At 44.0% G+C, this 22,405-nt stretch overlaps 2 protein-coding genes across 16 annotated transcripts in view; one reads left to right on the forward strand and one right to left on the reverse strand.

Annotated features, from left to right (window-relative positions):
• The window catches only part of LOC127597330 (lithostathine-1-alpha-like), a 172,012-nt gene that overhangs the window by 79,877 nt on the left and 69,730 nt on the right, over window positions 1-22,405 (forward strand). The gene's annotated exons all lie outside the window — the stretch shown is intronic.
• Window positions 1-22,405, reverse strand: part of shank3a (SH3 and multiple ankyrin repeat domains 3a) — a 209,004-nt gene that overhangs the window by 1,843 nt on the left and 184,756 nt on the right. For 8 of the 15 annotated variants that reach the window (XM_052060202.1, XM_052060199.1, XM_052060198.1 and 5 more), the window contains 10 exons: window positions 19,272-19,354; window positions 15,931-16,055; window positions 15,193-15,328; window positions 12,939-13,019; window positions 12,535-12,558; window positions 11,884-12,011; window positions 11,693-11,798; window positions 9,860-10,386; window positions 7,409-9,498; window positions 1-525 (listed from right to left, as the gene is read on the reverse strand). The exon at window positions 1-525 is cut by the window's left edge and continues 1,843 nt beyond it. In XM_052060202.1, coding sequence (XP_051916162.1) covers window positions 1-525; window positions 7,409-9,498; window positions 9,860-10,386; window positions 11,693-11,798; window positions 11,884-12,011; window positions 12,535-12,558; window positions 12,939-13,019; window positions 15,193-15,328; window positions 15,931-16,055; window positions 19,272-19,354 — 3,825 coding nt within the window. Of the gene's footprint in view, window positions 526-2,397; window positions 2,433-7,179; window positions 7,227-7,408; window positions 9,499-9,859; window positions 10,387-11,692; window positions 11,799-11,883; window positions 12,012-12,534; window positions 12,559-12,938; window positions 13,020-15,192; window positions 15,329-15,930; window positions 16,056-19,271; window positions 19,355-22,405 lie in introns of all 15 variants that reach the window. The other 7 variants (XM_052060200.1, XM_052060201.1, XR_007961621.1 and 4 more) reach the window with 6 other exon arrangements.

Genomic DNA, 22,405 nt, shown 5'->3' on the forward strand with positions numbered 1-22,405 from the left:
AGTGCCCGCTCGATGTTCATGCGGTGACCCACACGTGTCACGCCCAACTCGGCGAAGTCGTCCTTGGTCAGGGCCGGCAGGTGGGAGCCCTCGATCTCATGCTCTTGGAAGCCGGCGCGGTGCTCGCCCAGGTTGATGCTCTCCAGCCAGTCGCCTACGTCATACTTATTCCACAGGTGCAGAGGCTTCTGGTGGAAAGGTCTGAGCGCCAGCAGCGGCGAACCCAAACCGGGAGAGTGTGAGGGCGACGGGGACGGCGAGCGGGAGCGGGCGCTGGAGCTCCGCATCACGAAGCGGACCTCCTTGGGCTCTTGTGGTAGGCTGAGGCTGGATGATTTGAGGATGGTTGGCGGGGGCGTGGTCGGCGAGTAGCCCGGGTAGCGTCCGAGGGGGTCACTCCGGTCGGGGGAGCCCGGGCTAGGGGTGCGTCGCATGACGGGGTAGCGGCTGCCGGGGCGGATAGTGTACGTGGTGCCGTAGCTTCTCTGAGAAATGGTGTGGAGTTCACCTAGGCTGCTGAAAAGTCTGATGGAGAAAAGCAGAAGCAGACATAAAAGCAGAAGGTCTTGAGGTCAGGTCAAAATTGAAACAGGCCTCTTTTATCTCCTTGTTTCCACCAAGCGGTAACGTTTGCTTCATTTTTTTCCCCCTACACAAAATATCTGACACTAACCTTTCGCTTGGGCTGTCGATTATGTTGGTACATTTGGTACATTTCGGTACGCTTGTGCAGGCTGGAGTGAGACAAGGAAGCATAAACCTTTGTCCTCCAGGACGGCCTTAAATTTTTTTGAAACGGGCCAAGTCATTCAGTCACATCAAGACTACAAAACTGGAACATGTGTGTGGAAAATTACAGTCCATTTGCGATTGAGTACTTGCGAATTCTCCTCTCCTCCTTTCTTTGAAGAAATCAGAGAGAGGTTTACACAATCAGAATATATTTACCGCTTGGTGCAAACTTGATCTCGGCAGCAGAAGTTGAGGTTAGTGCAAAGGCAGAGGTGCGCGACTGGCGGAAAAATCACAGCAACCCTACAAAGTGATCACCCTCAGTTCTGAACTTTAACCCATTCGGGGACAGCGGTTACGACAGTGGACAGTTTGTCACGTTAGCAGGTTACTGGGTGCATGAAAGGGGTTATCCTGCCCGATTTAAAATTCTGACTCGGTTTACACGAGGTAAGAGTTTGAGGAAAGAAAAAAATAATAATCCCAAGTGCTTTTACCACACATAGACTGCATTTCAGTACTGTAGGAGTAAAACTCTATCGTGAAGCATCACCATAACAACATAAGACATGCTCGATTTATCTGTCCTGTCTGTGTGTGGTGCCCTCTGTAAAAAAAATGATTCCAGGTAAATATCTTGTTAATATGTTCAATACGCACCGGTGAAGCGTAAAATGGAAAATTCTTCTGCTTAAAAACCTCATGGATTTCTTACTTTTCTGGACTGCAGTATAGATTTGGAATGCATGTAAATAAATGTGTCAAGTGACTCCAGGTAATTAACGTGCTCCAGCTATACACTCAGCAGCATCACAAAGCATACTTATTTTTCATTTCGGGCCTGAATGTTACATTCGCATTGATTCACGGCTGTGATGTATTGCAGGATGCTGCAAATTACGTTCGGTCAAAAATGGAAAGACAGCGGATTGGAGTTGAATGATTTGCAGGTACGTTGTCGTGTGAACACTTTTGTCTGGCTTGTTGCAGGCAGGGAGGAGCAGAGCCGAGATACTTTTTTGTGCTGATGTTGTGATTGTTACATGCATGTTGTTTGCATGGTTTCAGTCACCAATGAAAATCATGTATCTCGTCCCTGAAGCGCAGATAAAAGTTGTCTGCAATTTACTGGAGGATACATCTTTTTCATTGGCTGGCAACAGTATGGGTGAGATGTGTACTACAAGGCAGTGATTCCCAACTCCTGTGCCATTAACGTGATCATCGGGCGTGACACAGGACATGATCCGGTTTCGCTTATTTGCGCCAAATAATCTGCCTTTATTCATCTGTCTATGTCAACGACGTGTAATGACAGACAGAGCAATGAGATCATCTTTCACCAGAAGGCAGTGTGTATCCAATGTGTATCCACCTGTTGACCTTCATACAACAGAATTATAGTTTGTCATCAACTAAACTAGCCCAGATTTCACATTCAGACACGAGAACATCATCATTTGCGTGTACAGGTGTTTATACTTTTTAGGATTTTTTCCTGTTGAGTTTTGTCGAATAAAATATGTGCTCTGGTTCAATCAGGTTGGGAAACACTGCTACAAGGTGTTCACTTGCCCTCCCGCTCCCCCTCAATACAAAAACAAACAAACAAAAAAATAAGATCAGGGGGCCGACGGACATGAGATGAGCTCCATGCACACTTACACAGTGGTCCTGCCCTCCTGGGTGCACAGTCAGTTCTAGACCAATCAGATCAGAGCAGCAGGGGCGGAACATGCAAGGCGAGCAAAGAGAGAGCAATGGGAGAGAATGTTAGCATCACTCGCATGGGACGCGGCCCGCTAAGCAGATATGTCGTCGGCCTCGGGACACCTCGTCTGCTGTCTTTGACATGCTATGCTAGGGGTGTGTGTGTTAAGAGTGGCTGTAGTTTTTATGCTTATGAAGAGTCCTGTGATATTTATTACATGTATACATTTAGATGTTTTTGTATTAAAATGTTTTCAGTTATGTCAATGAATTAGAGTTAAATATATCGAATCAGATATAGTGGGGAGCCGACCATGTTATCAGGTTAAAGGGTGCATGAAAGGGTTCATAATAAAATGTAAACTTGAGAGCACATTCATATTATCAAAATCAGCTTGATAATAGCTGGATTCATTAATTTTTCATTCTTGTCTTTCATGCATCTCATTAGGTAATAATTTTATTGATTCATTCTAATACAATGAAACCTATTTGTAAAAGAACTTGTTTTTTAAATTTTTGTCAACACGGTGTTACAGTGCTATGAACAATAAAACATGAGAATACATTATGCTATAAAATTAAAAAAGAAATCCTACATATGTCTAAAGTAAGTGTTTTTTATTTCATTCTCAAAATACAAATATTTGATCATCAAAATAAGCTGTTTTATACTTATTTTTTTAATTCATGCATTTAATGAAATAACTAGTTATTGGCTTTCTCCAAAATAAAAAATATATAGATTAAATAAGAACGTTTACGTATACAGTGCATGCATCATTTTCCATTCATTTTTAAATCATTGGTTTGCTTACTATAACTCAATGAATGATAAATAATCAAATATATAGAATGATTTATTTTATTATTTCAAACATATTTTTACATAAATTACCTGCGGTATATACACATAAATTCCTCATCTGTCTCAACTTTTGGTTTCACAAATCTATTATGAACAAACAACAATACTTTTTTATCAGTATACAATTAAATAACTGCTGAATTGATTATTCCTAATGTTACGATGACAAATGTCAGTAAAACCAGTAGAACATGCATTTAAGTAATTGGTTGATGAATAAATAATAGTTAAATAATGCACGCGCCGATTAAATTATTTTACGATGAACATTTACTTTCCATGAAAAAAATAAACCTCATTTCCCAATAACTTGGCCCATCAGTCAATTGGAAAAAAAATCTAACATTGCTCTTAAGCACAAACGTTTGCAGACCCATAGCATGTTAAAAGTACAGCGCTCTACCGTACAATCAATACCATATGATTGTGCGCCGGTGTATGCAGTATGTTGAGGAAGCAGGACAATGACAGCAGAGTTGGTTTGAGCACCAATCGGTCTGACTTGCGGGCCACATGAGAGAGAAATGAGCACACGGTTCACCATCTCAAACAACTGCACAAAGAAAGGCACACAGATATACACACAAGGGGGTTGGGGGAAGGACACACGTCCCTTGACTTTTATGGATGCTTTTGTGGTTTCTCTTGTTCCATTCAGGCTGAAATGAATAAAAGAAAATGAGGGATTGTCCCAAGGCTTTTGTTCTTGTGTAGTACTTGTACACTTGACAATTTCTATCAGGACTACTCGTCTGTCTTCACCCTAGATGTGTTTTTTGTGTGCGTGAGCGTGGGCAGTCAGGGACAGACGAACTGAACGTGACCCAAAAGCATGGAGGTGGATGCGTATGTGGAAGTAGGGAAGAGACACATGGCGAGTGAGGACTGAAGAGGAAGTAATGGTGTGCATGATGGGTCTTTGTCACAAGCTGGTCCTCTCCACTGCTGCTTCCAGTCACAACAGCGCCATATTTGCTCATTACACTATTGACAAACTTTTGTGAAATTTCCAAGATGAAGCTAAAATGCACTATGACCTTGACTTCGTAGTTCCGCTGGTCAGTTATTTTTATGACAACACTTTTTAATCAGCGATGCAAGTACAGTAAACATGTCCAATTATTTTTTTGTGCTGATTTCAAATCTGACTTTGTCTTTTTTTTCTTAAGCACATCAGGTTTTCATGATAATCATGTAATATCAATAGTATCCAGTAATATATATTAGTGGTTACGGCCAAACGTGACTGAACTGAACTCAACTGTTGTGCAGTATGTAGGTTCTGCAACTAGTTTTCAAAAGTGGCCGAACATCTACATTATTGCAACTCGAAATTTGAATTTGATTTGAATTTGAAACAAAGAGTCAAGATTCAACGAGCTGACACTATGCCATACCAAGAGTATACATACACTATTGCATATAGTGTAGTGTTTTTGCATCTCTCTCGGTAACTAATTTGCTCGCAGAGGTCCAGGTTAGTCGCGTTAGGCCAAGTCGCTCGGTTGGTGTCGGGTCTTAAATCACCTCAAGAGCACAGGTGTCAAACTCAAGGCCGGGGGCCAAATCTTGCCCTCCACATCATTTTATGATCATATGTAATAAGTGAGAGCTTTTGTCAGCATTTTCCTGTTACCAAACCCCTCATTAGTCACTTAAAGAGTTGAAGAAATGATTATTCTTCTTATGTGGTTTCACAGTCATAATGGCCCTCCAAGGGAAAAAATGGCAACTAGAATGTGGCCCGTGACAAAAATTAGTTTGATACCACTGCTCTAGAAATTTAACTTAATCGGACATATTCCTTAAACTTTTAGACCAGGGGAACGTGGCAGAAATTTGTCATCTGTGGGCCTGTGACGCCCATTGAGATTGTTTTGTGATTGGATGCCTTTTATAACATGACGGCCGCAAAAGTAGCCTCCCTTGGAAAAAAAAAACAACAACAAAAACTAAATAAAATTTAGTCCACAACATCACTTTTACTACAGCACATGAAAATGGGTAGATGGGTCTCTCATAACAAGACCAAAAATTCTCAAGTATCCGTGCCTGAAATTAGGCAGGGAGTCAGCCGTTTTGGTTTACTGCACTGCCATTTGGAGCTTTATTATTCTTTCAAGAAATAAATTGCCTTTTGAATTACTCATTTATTCCAAAAAGTTCAATCGAGCCAACTGGACTCTTCTTGGTTGTTAAAGACATTTCTCCTTTCATCCAAAAGTGTTAATTGGTTGCAAGTACGCAACGATTCAGGGTCCGGATATGTGTTTACAGAGACATAAAGAGGGGAATTCGTCACTTATGACTTTGAACCAATGGTGAAACCTCTTTATTAACCGAGCTTCATTTGACTTCCAGATTACAATAAAACGGATGACTGAGTTCATATTGGATTTTAAATGAGATCATGATGATGTGACAACATCTGAACAATTCTGAGATGAGTCCAACAACATTTGAAAAGATTTTTGCCCAGATGTTCTATGTTGGTGATGAAACCTTAAAACCACAGTGGGAACTCCTGCGTTGTTTAAATCGGAGCTCGATGGTATGCCATTTTGACAAGGTCAAAGTTCGATCTGGTAGTCGATGCAAAGACTGTGAGACGGCTTTTCAGCAGAGACACCACACACCATTAATTCAGACATGTTCAAATACATCTGAAGATACATCCTTGGAGGTTATTACTGATAGTAGTGTCAGAAGGGTGGCAGTGATGAGACAGTTGCTGCTCCTATCTTGTGTTTGGTAGTGACAAGCTAGGGAGCTGTAGATGTATCACTCGATGTATTATTTGAACCACAACTTTGGGTGGAGCGCGGGAAAAAGAGGGGGGGGAATCCTGTAGGTCTGTGTGTGTGTGTGTGTGTGTGTGTGTGTGTGTGTGTGTGTGTGTGTGTGTGTGTGTGCGTGTGTGTGTGTGTGGTGTGAAGCCCTCAGGTGTACACACACTAACACCTGAGGGCCAGTTTCTTTGTTTGCATCAATGATAACACTATGCTTAATTTGCATGTGTTGTTAAACTCATTTCTGTCTCTATAGAAACCAGAATGCCGTTGTTGCGGTACTTCTACGCACAATTTCAGTAATAAAGCTAAATAACTGGTCAAAAGCATGGAGGGATCCAAATCCTAGTTAATAGACGTAATCAAGTGATGCAAATAAAGTAACTCGTGTACCTTATTTCTTCACATAGCAGCCGTGGTCGTTCAAGTACTCGCCTGCTCTGTATTCTCAATCATATTTAAACCCCAAAACGTAAACAACACATTAATTTTTTTTTTTTTTTTGTTAGACCAACCCCTCAATACACGACTCCCATGAAAATTTGGGATTTCAGCTAAATTTGAGGATGAATCTAAAATGTACGATAACGTACACAAGTCAACGTAATTTGTCCTTTGGAAGACTTTTGAATGTTCAACTGGTTAATGTTTCAGTGCTGTCTGGACACTTTGTTGTTCTTCAACAAGAAGCTGAATGGCAATATTGATCACAGGTGCTTGATACAGGGAAATGTCCACAGACGTGCACTTATGTTCCTTTCTGTGCCTCTTCCAGTCTCTCTTTATTTCTTTTGCAACCCACTGATGATACTCTCTGACATGCTAAACTCAGTGGCCACTTTCTGTTTGAAGCTTAATGTCAATTGTTCTTCATAATGTAAATCGGCTTTGGTTTGTGGACGACACAACTGACAATTCACTGCTATCGGTTAGCGTGGAGGCCACGATGTGAGGAAATACAGTATTAAACAAAAGGAAACAAACAGTGTACAAATGAGTGTGTATAAGGGAATTGTCTTCAGCAGGATTAGTTGACAAGCTGGTAAGGAAACAGTGTTTTTAAAAAGCAAAAACGTTTACCCTAGCGTCTACAACCTTAGGGTTTACTCTCTCCGGTGTCCTCACATCTGCAGAAATAAAAAGCACTTTGTTGTTCTCTCAGGCATTCCCCCGCAACACTCAAACATATACCAACAGTAATTGTTGGGAGAACCGCTCTGAGTTTGATTTATTGCAAACGTGTGGAACTATGAAGCAACGGACGCTCCACTTTTTAAAATGGATTTCCAACGTTTATCTGTCCTCTTACCTGGCACCTGCTACAGGAGACTTCCTCCCAGGGTCGAGTGATGTCCCCAGCGGTTCCTCCCCCAATGACCGCGTGTCTTTATTGAGCTGCTGTAGTCGTGAACTGAGCTCCCCCATCACAGAGGGTTTGGCTCCTTCATCAGCACCCAGCCCTAGTACCAGCCCGCCGAGGTTGCCCAGACTTCCAATACCGAGGCCAACTCCTTGCCCGCGGGGCTCCACCGGGTCCCCCCATAGCTTGGACCGGCGCTGGAAGAGGTAGCGCGGCTTGGTGGGTGCGAGTCCTGTCACGGAGGCCGATCCGCCGAGGGGCAGTCCGGCTCCTCCATCCAGCGCCGCAGCCAGGGCCGCAGCTTGTTGCTGGGATAGCAGCTCACTGTCAGAACTCTGCTTCAGCAGAGGGTCCCTGAAGGTGACGGGGCCTTTACTGCCTCCTAAGTGGGACTTGATTCGGGGCTTCGGAGGCACTGGCGGCTTGTCGAGCACAAAAGTCTGCCCGTCGGCATAGGAAGTGTGTGTGGTGTGTGTGTCGGCTGGTTCGCCGCTTTCTGAGGACAGCGTGGACATGCTGGAAACTGTGGAGACAGTGCTGGTGGTCTCGAGGTGGTGGTCTCTCTCCCGCTCGCTGGAGCTGCGCGTGTCGGCCTCCTCCACGCCTGAATCGGCTGCAGAGCCGGACTCGCCCACTTGTCGGGGCTCCAGGGGGTCCGAGGGTTTCCCTGAGACAGCTGCTGCACTGATCGGAGCGCCGGGTGGAGGTGGGAGCTGTGATGGAGGCTGAAGCTGGGTGGGGGTGACAGTTGGGGTAATCGGCGTTGAGGGAGTTTGGGGGGTGAATGTTGGCGGGGTGGTGGGTGAGGGGACAGAAGGTTTGGTTTGGGAGAGTAAAATACCCTTTGCTTGAGCCTGTGCTAGCAGCCCGTTAGCAAACTCATCAGGTGGTGGTACAAAACCGATCTTACGCAGCTCCTCCCGTGTTTCCTCGTCACTGGAGGACAGCATGGCGGGAGGCAGTGTCACCGTGTATGGATCCGCGTCCTCCTCTGAGCTTCCCTGTATCAGACCCTTCTCTAGAGCTGGACTGGCAGCACGCTGACTCTGAAGCTGAGGCAAAGAGACTGTGTGACTGGGGGACTTAGTCCGTGGACTCAGAGACTTGCTTGGCTCTTTGGATGTCGAGAGAGTTGCCTGTTCTTGCTCCGGACCCCTGCTGTCAGCTTGGCCATTACTGGTCGCATGGACCATGATCAGTCCTGCCGTTTTCTGCTGCGACGTGTCCATAATACTGATCAACATGCTCTTCTTATCTTCTCGCGTCTTTTCCTCCTTCCTCTCCTCAATCCTAACCTCCATCTCCTGGTGGAACGATGCACTTGATGGTGACCACTCAGGTTTGGTGGGCTGAGGGACTAACACTGAAGCTGGAGTGGACCCCTTGGAGCTTTGAGATGTAAAAGCAGGAGATGTGGGTGGTCCTGCTACATGAGGAGACTCTTTGGTCTGACTGTCAATGAATATTACGCCTTGGCCCACTTGCTCCTGTTTAGTCCGTGGCTCTGGGCTGCTCGTTGGGGATTGGCTCTGGGAGGTCAGCGCCCTCTCCCTTGCGGCCAGCGCGAGAGCCAAAGGGGAGTTGGGGTCCAGGGGCTTTCCGGTCAGCGGATGGATAAAGGTGGTCCCACTAGGTGAGGGGCTCAAGGCCAAGGCAGGAGGTGGCAGCTGGCCGAGCTCTCTGCTCAGTATCCGCTCATCGACGGAGTGAGACTGAGTCAGAGAGGGGACCTCCGTTCCAGCGGAGGATGTCCCCTCCATCGTTCCGACAGAAAGGAAGACAGTGGATCTCCGCCGCTCTTCCAGGCGACGCTCACGGTCTTTCACTGCTCCGGCAATGGCGGCGGCAAAGGGGCCCTTACCCTGAAACATGACCTCGCCCTGGGCCCGCAAACGCTCCCGCTCGGCCATCAACTGCTGCTGGTAGTAGTCTGCACGGCTGGTGCGCGAGTGGCCGTGCGGGGGTCGTCCTGAGGGTGAGCTCTCTCGTGAGTGGGCAGCTGCTAAGGCCAAATTAGCTTTTTCTTGTGCATCCTCCACCTGGAACAACAAGGATGATTTTTTTTCACAGACAGTTGTTGGTTTACAGTTCAATAGAGTTGCTTTCCTCCAACCTCACCTGCAACATGCGGTTTACTACAACGAACAAAGTAGTTAAGTCATAATTGCAGTACATTTTTGGATGAGAAACACACACACACACACACACAAAGGCTGTCAAGGTACCACTGGACAGAGACGGACAACCAGCCACATTCACATCATCCCTGAGTAACTACCGACAACCCCCTGTAGAAAATTTCTCTGGGTCTTGGATTTCAAGCGTGCAATATGAAAAAACGAGTGAGAGGCTCTTTGACACCAATTCAACTCACAAACTTACAGGTAAGGTACCACTTACCTGTAATTGCTTCACCAGGGGGCTCTTCTTCCTCTGAGGCTTGGTAGGTGTGTACAGTCCAATGCTGAATTGACCCACATTGGCATAGGGGTTGTCAATAATACGCCCCTTCCGTTTTATTCGCTCCGGAGGAGTGGCAGCAGAAGGCCGGGGAATTTCTGTGGGTACCACGGGTAAATGGGACGAGTCCTGCAGGATAATCATGGAGCGGGCTTTCTTCTGTCTCTCTATCTGGGCGGCCTGCCGATGAGTTGCCTCGTAGGGCAGGTCCAGGGAGGAGGGCTTAAAACTGGAGCGTCCCCCTGCTTCATGGCCCTGACTCTGAGTCCGCGACGGGGGCGGTGGTGGGCAGAAAGCCGGGGGAGGTCCCGTGTCCAGGTAATAGGGAGGTGGAGGAGGTGCTGTTTGTGGAGGAGGTGGGATCGGATGAGGCTGCGGGTGGTCTCGGAGGCTGTCTGTCATGGAGGAACTGCGGGGAAAGCGGTGCTCACCTTCCAGGACAGAGAGACGATCCTCCTCAGTGGTACCTGCAGGGCACGCCACATTTAAGGACGAGGATTACAGTAAGATCAGGAAAACAGACCTCTTGTTAAAACAGCCCTGCAGGTCCATGGCTCCTTCACGCTTTAATCCTGCTATGTGTGAAACTGTCACCTTGCACAGTCAACAGTTTATCCTTTTAGCACAATTTTTAAAGGCTTTTTACATCTTTGTTTGACTTATTCAACACTTTATTAAACATGAATTAAGTGAGTGACTCACACAAGCAAAATCTTTTTTTGTGATACTTGGAGGATTAAAACTTATAAAATGCATCTCTGGCCCCGTATTAAGCAATCTGCCGCACAAATCAGCTGTGAGCTCCTGCTTAACACAACAAATGAAACAAAAGAGTGTATAATTCAATATACAGTACTGCAATTAGATTTGTTCAAATTATATTTAAACACCAAAGTGTACAACCAAACCAAAACATTTTGTTGAATGAATGTCCACTGGTTTAATGATAACCACAAGAAAAGAAATTGATAGCCTAACGGAAAATCAGCATAGATGTTGAGGTTATTAGAAACCATCGGAACTTTGACACAAACGGAACAGAACATCTCAAAAAAGAGAATTAAACATTGCATAATTAAATACCGGGCGGCCCGGTAGTCCAGTGGTTAGCACGTCGGCTTCATAGTGCAGAGGTACCGGGTTCGATTCCAGCTCCGGCCTCCCTGTGTGGAGTTTGCATGTTCTCCCCGGGCCTGCGTGGGTTTTCTCCGGGTGCTCCGGTTTCCTCCCACATTCCAAAAATATGCATGGCAGGCTGATTGAACACTCTAAATTGTCCCTAGGTGTGAGTGTGAGCGTGGATGGTTGTTCGTCTATGTGTGCCCTGCGATTGGCTGGCAACCGATTCAGGGTGTCCCCCGCCTACTGCCCAGAGACGGCTTGGATGGGCTCCAGCACCCCCCGCGACCCTAGTGAGGATCAAGCGGAACGGAAGATGAATGAATGAATGAATAATTAAATACCAAAATGTTCAGTCCAACCAACCATATCATTTTGTTAAGCTAATGTCTGCTAGCTTAATGTTAACATGTCATGCGAAATGCCATAGATGAGCTAAAATACAACTGCTGCCTACTGGAAGAGAATTTCATCATTTTGTCTGTTAATGTATGTCACCGACAATAGATAAAGATTGATCATTTTCAGACCAGTTATGTGAAGTATGATAATATCCTGCGCTACACCTCATGATTTGTCACGGAACACTTTTTGTGGTTGGGAATTCACTGTTGTAATGGATAGTAGCAGGAACAGGATAGGTGATTGTTTTACCAAATGACTTGGTCCTGGACATCCCCTTAGGTAGTGCCATATGACCGCTCTCCATGGCTGGATGAAAACCTCCATGTAGTGTCATCCCTTGACGTTCAAACAGTGACTGCAGCCAGACCCCAACAAAACATTGAAATGTGATTCATGATGTGTTTATAACGAGGTGCTGATCTTTGAATAGGTGCACTCACACTGATCTCTGCTGGTGTTATTCTCCTGCTGGTGGGCCGCTGTTTGACGGTGGCTGCTCGGTAATCTGCCTCCGGGGGATGAGAACGCAACATGGACTCCTGGGAAGCCAACATTTCGTCGAGTCTCTCTGTTAAGAAGACAAATAAGCCGGAACTAAGTCAGGTAAGAAAGCAATGAGACACACGAGGAGACAACCGGCACATCATTTGTTTTTAAACTTCTAAATACAATAGAGAACACAAATGATGATATGACGAATGGCATGGAATTTTGTAATGTGGTGATTTGCCAAGTGTGGTACACCGGCTCCCTCTAGTTGTATATGACAGAATGACTGAATGAAATATTCGAACTGTGTTACAGTGGTTTCAAATCCTGCACAGTACATTTGTCAAGTACAGTTCAGTTGTAATCAACTATACTAAAATATTATAATGAGGTAAATATCGCTGATGTCCTGAGAAAAACATGTCCATTTTTGTCCTTTTTTTAAAAAAAAATCTACTTTAATGGAATGTCCTACACTCGAAAACCACATTAGTGTAAAAAATGGACATACATGGTTTTCGCACAACAGCGGCAATGTTTCCTTGCCCCACAAAATGGAGAGAGCAGTGAGAAAACATCTGAGTCTCTTGCCTCAGACTCACCTCCTCTTCTCCTCCGAGCAGAAGCTTTGTTGACAATGAAAGCGTCAGCAGAGGAGAGAAAAAGCACACGAACAAGGCAAGAGAAGTAACTATTGTCAAAGTTAGTGGGAAAAAAAAGCAGAAAACAGGAGGAGTCTGGGACGCCGTTTGAGCATTTATACAATGTATGTGATATCTACCCTAACGTCCGTCTACGAGTTCACTCTTTGACTTCACGAGTAAGACAATTCAGCGCAATAAGAGAAAAACTAGGACACTCTAGCGAAAAGACTTGTGGTGTGTTTTCCATACCTGCACTGCATTACTGTATGGACAAATAGCATCATCGTGCGTATGAAGCATATTGAACAAATGCTCATATGGCTTGCCATAGAGAGCATACATCCAAAAATTCCAGAACTCACCCAATTCTTCCAGCTCGGCCGTCATGGACTTGGAGCGCAGCGTGAGCGTGGTGCTGGGTGCTCTTTTGGGAGGTGGCGGCGCTGTGGAGAAAAGGCATGACGTTGAAGACCGTGATGGAAAGTCTTTGGCTTTGCGGCTCAGTGCCCTCCGTCCCTCCCGTAGATGGCCGGCCCATGTCGAAGTCGCCTTTGTTTTCATCGTATCCGATTTGGACAAGGTCCTATGCTGGAAGCCCAACGTCATGCCGTCGAGCTTGATTAGTCGGGAGGTGTTCTTTCTCGGTCACTCCCGAACGTAACATCACATCAAGGGAAAATTTAGTCCATGGATGCGAAGTGAAACGTATCAACACGACTGTCTTTCACGCTTTGAGTCCCTTCCCCGCTGGTTTTCACCATGAACAATTTGTGAGAGTACTACTGGTGCAAAACAATGTGCCAGCTGATGAAATTGGAAGAGTTAGTGGTACAGGGAAACTAAATTAAAACTGAGTGGCAGAAATGAAATCTATCGATCCAAAAATGTTGTGGAGGACAGCAACGACACAAAAGCCATACTTTCTTTGATTTAAAACTTGGACCAGCACACCCCAAAAAACTGTCGTGGGAGGCCACCAATTGCTGCCCTGTGCTGAAATGAGCCGGATGCACAGAAAGGCAAAGTTGAAAGGAGTTTTGTCATAAGTGATATGGCATGACTCATTCTTTGAATTACTTCAAATCAGCCCTTTGATCACCCAGACACTTCAAAATTGCATTGCTGAGTAGACAATATGTCAGAACACTTTTTATTTCTGTCATTTCAAAAACAGCGCACGATTGGAAAGGATCTATTGTGCCTGGTGCGTCTCATTTTGCCCATTGTTGCGGCAACGTAGCCATGTTTACGGTGCCAGTTTGCATTTGCCTTTCACACATTTACCTTTCGTATTTAGAAACACACAAAAATCCACCACAACTTGTCTCAAATTCGATCAATTACATTGGACATGCTAAATTCGTAGACTATTTGCATCAACTTCTCACATAGCACGTAAAATTCAACTGTGCAACAATTCTGTCTGTTTGTCAGATAAAATACTGGGTGCGCCTGGTTAGATGATCAGCTTTCACATCTATTGGTGTGGGCAATCAAATTTGCTCCTGTTTTTGCATGTGCAGCCCTTGAGCAAATCAGGCCCTTGGAGAACAAAACGACATCTGCGTTAACAGATGGAGAAAGGACAATGGTTTAACAGCTAAAGAGGCAGCCATTACCAGACATCACACCTCCACACTTTTGGGAATTTTGTAATCCATCTCCAAACATGCAAGGTTGCAATCTCGCTGACTTTAAAATGTATATTCAAGCACCTCAGGTGTGCAAGATAGTTCCTAAATGCAGGAAGTTTACTAAGACCCGAGGGAAAAAAAAAACAAAAAACAAAAAAACTGCAGCATCCATACAAAAAGTGCAGTCCTTCAGTGAATAAAAAATAAATAAAAATGATAAAATACAACTATCCTTCATATGGTGCAGAAGTCCAATCAACAGTCCTGGTCTTTGACGATTCTGCATGTGTGTAGATCGTGGTGAAGTGGAGATAGAGGAGGGTTCGAAAAATCAATAAGTAAATAAAGAGAGAGAAAGAGAGAAAGAGAGAGAGAGAGAGAGAGAGAGAGAGAGAGAGAGAGACAGCATGAGAGAGACAAAGAGAGAGAGAGAGAGAGAGAGAGAGAGAGAGAGAGAGAGAGAGAGAGAGAGAGACCGCTCCCAGAGGTAGAGAGAGCCTGTTGCTATAATGGAATGCTGAATTCCAAACATGCCGTGCAGTTGCCATGACAACAGTGGCAAGGAGAATCAAAGATGCAGAGGTGCAAGAACACTTAGTGTGTTTCTGTGTGCATTTCATGACTGTACAAGAGGAGTTTACAGGAAAGTCTCAAAACGTATCTGAGGAGCTTCCGAGAACATCGTAATAGTCGATAATGAAGGAATTATCGCTTTGCTTAACAGTCATTGGCATTAGCATCTCCCCAATCATCCATTTTCAAGATTTGCGAACAGCTCTCGTTGGAATGTCTTTTTGACACCTGAATTTGGGTGAGAGGCAGGGTTAACTGCTTTGACTCGTCACCAGTCAATCACAAGGCACCTATAGAAAAAAAAGTAACTGATTCCGCAACCTCACAGGGAGCGTTTCACAGTCCTCTCCCGTCAAATTTCAGTGTGAAGGGATTTTGTGTTTCCTCTCTAATGTTTAGTGGTGTTTACCTTTCTTGCGGACAACTTCCTCCGACTCTGGCTTGCGCGTGACCGACACCACCTTCATCAGCAGACTGTTGCCTCCTTGCCGGATCAACGATACGACTTGCTTGTGGCCGACCTTCACCACGTTCACACCGTTCACCTGATGGGTGCCACACACGTCATTGTTGCTGCCATTTTGATACAGTATGAACTCAATTTAACTGATCAGGTTTTCAAGTTACAACATGTTTTTTTTACTCTGTGTTGCAATTAAAAATATGCCTTACCAGTGAGCTTTTTCCAAAGGTCCTAAGAAAGTAAATAAGAGCTGAGAGGAAGCAGATCGTGTCTACTCTGGTCCTTGTACACATGGCGCAGTTTGGCAGACAGCCAAGAGTTATTCAAATTAGAGGACAAGTGTGCTTGCTTTAAACTGCTAACTGACACTCCAATTTCAAGTTTAGTCTAAAATTAAACGGAGAACAAAAGGAATTACACAAATAGGCAGTTTGTATTTAACCAAATCACATTACTTTGTCTAATGAAAGTTTGCGAGCTTAATGCTAACACATAAAATCAAACACTGTAGATGACTTCACAAAGCTTGCACCTATATCGTGGTAGTTATAAATATTTTTTTTGACAGAAAAATGGCATTGCTAATGAGATTCTACTTTACAGGGGCGAGTATGGCCATGGAACAAATGCAACTGTAAAGTCAAGATATAAAAGATGAATATTTGTGTATGTGCTCACGATTACCTCAATAAGAAAGTCTCCTGTCCTCAGTCCGGCCCTCCAGGCCACACCCTCCACATCCACAGACTCCAGATACTGCAAAGCGGGGAACGCTGGGGTCGGAGTGAACTCTTCGATGGGCGTCTCGGCTAAGCAAACAAATAAAAGGATTTAGCAATCAATCTAAATTTGGGCATCATTACCCTCAAAGTTAGACAAAACGATTGAGCTCAGATTTCAACTGACATCAATGCCACTTATGACATCATTACTAATGTACTCACAACATTATTTATACTGATATATAAAGGAATAGGATATGACACACCCCTTTTGAGATGTGCACCGATTGCACAACTTGAACTTCCTGGAAATTGTTTATGGAAAACCTGACGGATTCCCAGTCACTTCATATCTTGTAATTAAGAATTATAAAATGAGTATTTGTGTATAATCAATATTTTGAGATAATTACACACTTCTTTGTGGAGTACCTTTTAGAAAATCAAACTTTTGAACACTTCTGAAAGTTCCTTTTATGAAAATAAAACTTTTAATCGACAACAGAGGAGGAACTTTGATCAACTCAACCATTATTGCCATGCATCTCGAAATCTACTGTACCTGCACAACTTGAGACTCTTTCTGTATTGTCGGGTCACAGTTTCAAGTCTTCAACGAACCTAACATGTTTAGTTTGGGATTGTGAGAGGAAGATGCAGTTTCCATCTACACACGGGGAGACCATGGAAACTACGCACAAGAGTGCCGGCACCGAGATTCAAATTCACCAGACTACCATGCTGCCCTGTTTCTTTCTAGTGTTCTGGATTATTTGGTGAGGAGTAAAACTGCATACTATGTCATGTAAAACCCAAAACCTGGCAAAGCAGCAGGACTCGATGATATTACAACGGAAATAATTCAGCACTTCGGTACAAAGAACAGATCATGAATACTTGCTCTCTTCAACAACTGTGCAGCAAGCCTAAAGATCCCGAAGATATGGCGAAGATCAAGAGTCGTGGCCCTGCTAAAACCCGGTAAAGACCCAGAGAATAAAAAAAGCTATCGTCCTATTTCGCTCCTATGCACCCTCTACAAATTATATGAACGAATGATAATGGCCTGAATGTACCCTACAGTGGAACAACAACTATCGCCAGACCAGGCTGGATTTCGTCCAGGGCGATCATGCTGTAGCCAAATATTAAACCTCACTCAGTACATCGAGGATGGTTTTGAGGCCAAGCAAATTACTGGTGCAGTTTTTGTAGACCTGACTGCTGCATACGCCACAGTAAATCACAGAATTCTTCTCCTGAAACTTGCCAAAGCTGTTCATAATACAACGATTGTGAAAATCATACAATCACTTCTTACAAACAGACGCTTCTTTGTAGAAATGGATGGCAAGAAAAGTAGATATCGAACACAAAAAATGTTCTCCCACAAGGCTCTGTTCTGGCTCCAGTACTTTTTAACATCAACACAAATGACCAGCCAGAGTTTGAAAACATCAGAAGATTTATATATGCCGATGATTTGTGTATTGCCACCCAATCGCGCTCATTTGAAACCACCGAAAGGAGACTATCAGCTGCTCTTCAACATCTAACAGAGTATTATAAACAAAACTCACTTAATGCCAATCCAGGAAAGACGCAGGTGTGTGTATTCCACCTAAATAACCTCCAGGCAAATAGAAAATGAAGCATCCACTGGAATAATGAGAGACTTGAGCATGTTGACTATCTCGTCTATCTTGGAGTCACATTAGATCGAACACTCTCCTTCGCAGAACATTTAAGGAAACTCAAGTCAAAAGTCACCACAAGAAACAACCTCTTAGCTAAACTTGCTAACTCTAACTGGGGAACAGATCCTAAAACTCTGAGAACAACAGCTCTAGCACTATGCTACTCTACTGCTGAATATTGCTCAGCAGCATGGGCAAGATCGTGTCATGCTCACAAAATAGATCCTGAGCTGAACAACACATGCAGAATAATTACTGGCACACTAAAACCAACACCACTTCCAGCACTCTACAGATTGGCGGGCATCGCACAACCACACATACGTAGAGACATTCATGCAAGGACACAAAAGCATAGTCAAGAAAATGACACAAGACACCCCCTCTATGGTCATAGTGACTCAATAAGAAGACTGAAGACCAGAAAGAGCTTTATGACCGTCCAAAATTTAGATCCTGAGCAGTCAACACACCACAGGCTCGAAAAATGGAGAGAATGGGACAGTTCTGCACTAAATGGTGCAATCCAAAGCCCAAAAAACATCTTCCAAGTGGAACTGCCTTCTCAAGAAAGAACTGGGTGACATTAAATAGAGCAAGAACCAGAGTAGGCAAGACTGGGAATAACACCTATAAATGGGGACTCTCACTCAGCAGTGAGTGTCCGCGTGGCCACCCAGTACAAACAATGGAGCACATTCTTCGGGATTTTGAACTGGGGCCCACCTGCACAGATCAAGACCTCTTCGACACTAGTGATGCTGCCAAGCAATGGATCCAGTACTGGCGCGACAAGATATGATGATATGTCATGTTTGAAAACACACACACACACGATTAAATCCTGTGGCGCATATCCAACAGTCATTGACGTGACTTTTTTCTGAGCCCACACTAAGTGGACCGCATCGCTACTGTATGTGTGTGTTTCATTGGACAATAAAAGACAGCTCGACTGGTAGTGAATGATAGAGAAGTAAAAGTCGACTCCCACCCAGGTACCTCAGCGGTGGTTGCCATAACCTTCCTCTGAAGCCCCCCCAAGCAAGATGGGGATGGAGTTGGGGCAGTTAGGGGAACAGGGCACATGCGTGAAATGAGTAAAACACACTGATGGAATAGGTGGAGAGGATCATGTACGTAGAGGTTGCCAAGGAAGATGAAGAGTAGGTGCAAGTGGGAGAGGGAGGAGGAAAGGAAATGATGAGAGAGAGAGTGAGAGGAGAGGTGTCGACCAAATGCGAGCGCCATGTGTGAGCAGCAGATGGGACAGCGAGTTGGCAGAAACGTTTTTGACCAAAGCTGCTACTGACTCATATGATGCGTTCACAGTACAGTGCCCTTGTGGAGATTACATCTGTCTAACAGTTGAACGTTCTGGGCTCAAGACCCTTCTGTGTGGATTTTGCATGTTCATTCCATGCTTCTTTCTTTTCTCCCAAACCACCCAACCAAAATATGGACCACACAGGAAGGCGGAGCCTGCATTTGAAGCCCCAGCCTCCGAACTGTGAGGCGGATGTGTTAAACACTGGGCCACTGGCACAGCCCCATTCCCTCTCCAGCAAATAACTCTAAAATCTACAACAGGAGTAATAATGCTCACCTTTTGCTCCACGCAGGACAAAACCAAAGCCCTCATTTTCTTTCTTCTGTAAGACCGCATTCTTCTCCTCGATGATGTAATCACTTGGAAGAGAACAGATGAAAAACAAAGTTTGACTTAGGAACCACACACGCAGGCACGCGCGCGCGCACGCACACACACACACACACACACACACACACACACACACTGGCAAATAGCAGTTCTGACTGAAGTGCGGCTCAGTAGTATTTTAAGGGTCAATCAATCGTCCGCCATTGAAGTGACAGACACGAGAGCCTCAGAAGTGATGCTAATGACAGAGGAAATTCCACTTGTTGACATTTGATGGAGGACTGCACACTTAAAGCATAACAAATTAAAACGTCCAAAATATTATTTGCAATAATATGCTCAGTATACCGCCTCTAGTCTAAACACGACATTCTGATGAATCCACCTGTTTTCAGCCATCCGAGAAGGTTGACATTATATGCAGCGAAGGCCCCCTTGTGTTGAATGAAAATGATGTCAAAATGGCTACAGGCTCACGTTGCGAATGTCACATGAGCAAACCCAGAAAACAGTTGAGCCAGATGCTATTAAGACGCCCCAGACCTTATTTTCGAGGGGATAAGTACAATTTCTAATATACATGTATTTTTTAATGGAGGAAGAAGAAGTAAAAAGTCATCAGAACATAAAATCCATCAAACACTCAGCGTCAGATACCCTTGCAATGCAAACTCAACACACCTGGCTAGGTAAGGTTGCGGCCACTCCAAACATCAAAGCAAACGTTTTAGTAGAAGCTTGTAAAATGAGCCATTCACCATTGCGCTCGCTTTCCCGTTCCCTTAGCATCACATCACTTGGCTTTCAGGACTTACCAAGACAACACAGAGCTGGTGCTGGTGCAAACGGCTGATCGGAAACAAACCTTTCTGCAAGAGGGAGGCCACAGGCATTCTATATTTCATGGTCAAAATTGCAGGGATTCGATTGGTGTTAATTTATTTAATGGGAGTGAGGCAGGAATTTATAAAAGGTTGGTCTTGATGGGAATTGATCAAATGTTGTCTGGCCAGCAAAATAGACAATCCGCAATGGTTGAATTGAGGCGACTATGGATTATTGGTTGCCGAAGATGTTTCACATTGAATCCAAAAGGCTTCTTTTGTTTGAAATTTGAAGTGTGGAGACCTCCTACGTATGTCTCCGGTGGGTTAGGAGTCAACTCGTCCTCCATCAAACATCTCCAGTCGGCTCCGATTGCTGCTGTATGCCTCTTAACTGGAACACGTTAGAGGGAGCACATAATGCTGGTTCTGGCCGCTCTCCACTGGCCAGTGACATCTTGGACTGACTTTTGGGTTTCACTCGCTTAATGATTTAATAACGCAGAGTAAAGAAAGGCATTCGATTTCCCATCATCAATGGAAAGGAAAAGTCAACATACTCCTGTTTAAATGCCGATGGACGTGAAAATAAACAACTCAACTAATGCGGTTGCACACCTTTGGAGTCAGCTCGTTTTTGTCAAATGTCTCGAGTTGGCTTAAAATGCTGCTGTTCATCAGTTATCATACTTGGACATTTTCCATGATATTTTGCTTTTTTAAATTCAGCTAGCTTTAATAAGGTTTATTAGCTATAATTAGTTTGTGTATTTTCCGAAAAATGATTTACTCGCACACCGCCCGCCATACATTACATTTTTAGTTAAAAAATATATGACCAAAATTAAAATAAGGAGGAATATCCAACCTTTAATTCAAGTGCATTCATGCAGAAAAGAACATAAAAATCCGATATTAAAAGAAAAACTAGGGCCCTTTATTTTAATAGCGTGGTGTCCGGTAGCTCAGCGAAAAAAACGTAAAAACTTCATTTTGATCTGGAAGTGAAGAGGGAAGTTGAAACTAGCGTGTTTGGGCACATAAAGGGCTGAGCATATATTTGTATATATACAGTGTATATAAGCCCTTTAGAATGTGATTTCTTTGGCCCTGAACATGTAGTTCAGATCACGCAGTATCAGGCTTTCCGCCTCTAGGTGATGGGCACATTGACATATTGAATATGCATGGTTGTCGACTGTCAAGTGTACGGTGCATGCTGATGGGAAACTCCATAAAACCTGGAACTCTGGCGACACAAATGACATTTAGAAACTCGAAAAGGCCGTCGTGTGGGAAAGTCACATTAAAACTGCCACTCTGCAATTGAAATTGCCACCTATTGTATTTGCCTCCAAACTAAAAGAGTGAAAATGTATTTTTGTATTATTGTCAGCTTTAGAGATGACAACTGGGACAAATTCATAGAGTTATGCTGACAAGCCATGAAAGAATTTTAATGATTCTGCCTTGGTACACCACTGCAATAATTTGGTCGCGTCACACAAAATGGCTGTCATTTCTCAGTGGTATACTTTGTGCCATATTCTGGTGAAACCTTTTGATACTATATCCCTTTTCTATGGTGCCTTTTCTCACTAGGCTTCCTCGCACATTCCAAAAACATATGTTTGGTGAATTGGACATTCCAAATTGAAATGCGCCCTGACTGGAGACCAGTCCAGGGTTTATCTAGCCTCTCATGTAAAGTCAGCTTGTATAGGCTTCAATTCACCCAGGGCTCTATTAAAGGCACACACTGTAAAAAAATTAAAATAAAAAAATACAATGACATAACTTGTTATTATTGTTTTTTTACTAGTTGCAAACGTTTTTGTCATTTTTTTCTAAATTTAAGTAATGAAACAGATTTTCTTTAAAAAAACAAACAAAGAGATAGGATGCTTATTATGGTTAACGCGCCAAGAGCTCCCTGAGAAGGAAAGGCATTAAAGCATTTCATCAATGGTCTCTTCATGTTTTTATGACAGGTGGTCTGATTCAGTTCTGGTGACCAGTCTATGCATGGAAATGTGTTATTGCTCATGTCTAAATATGACCTGGCGACCAGTCCAGGGCCCACCGAGGTTCACACCCCAATGACTATGAAAAGCCGATATATGGGGAGGTTTTGCACAAACAAAAAGAAAACCTACGATACGACACATACAGTATGCAGCAGTGGGAACAAGAGGGGTGGGGGGGAATCACTGGATATTTTTTAAATATTTTGACCTTTTTCCATGTTCTGTATAA

Source organism: Hippocampus zosterae, chromosome 3, assembly GCF_025434085.1.
Source record: "Hippocampus zosterae strain Florida chromosome 3, ASM2543408v3, whole genome shotgun sequence".
NCBI classification, from domain to species: Eukaryota; Metazoa; Chordata; class Actinopteri; order Syngnathiformes; family Syngnathidae; genus Hippocampus; species Hippocampus zosterae.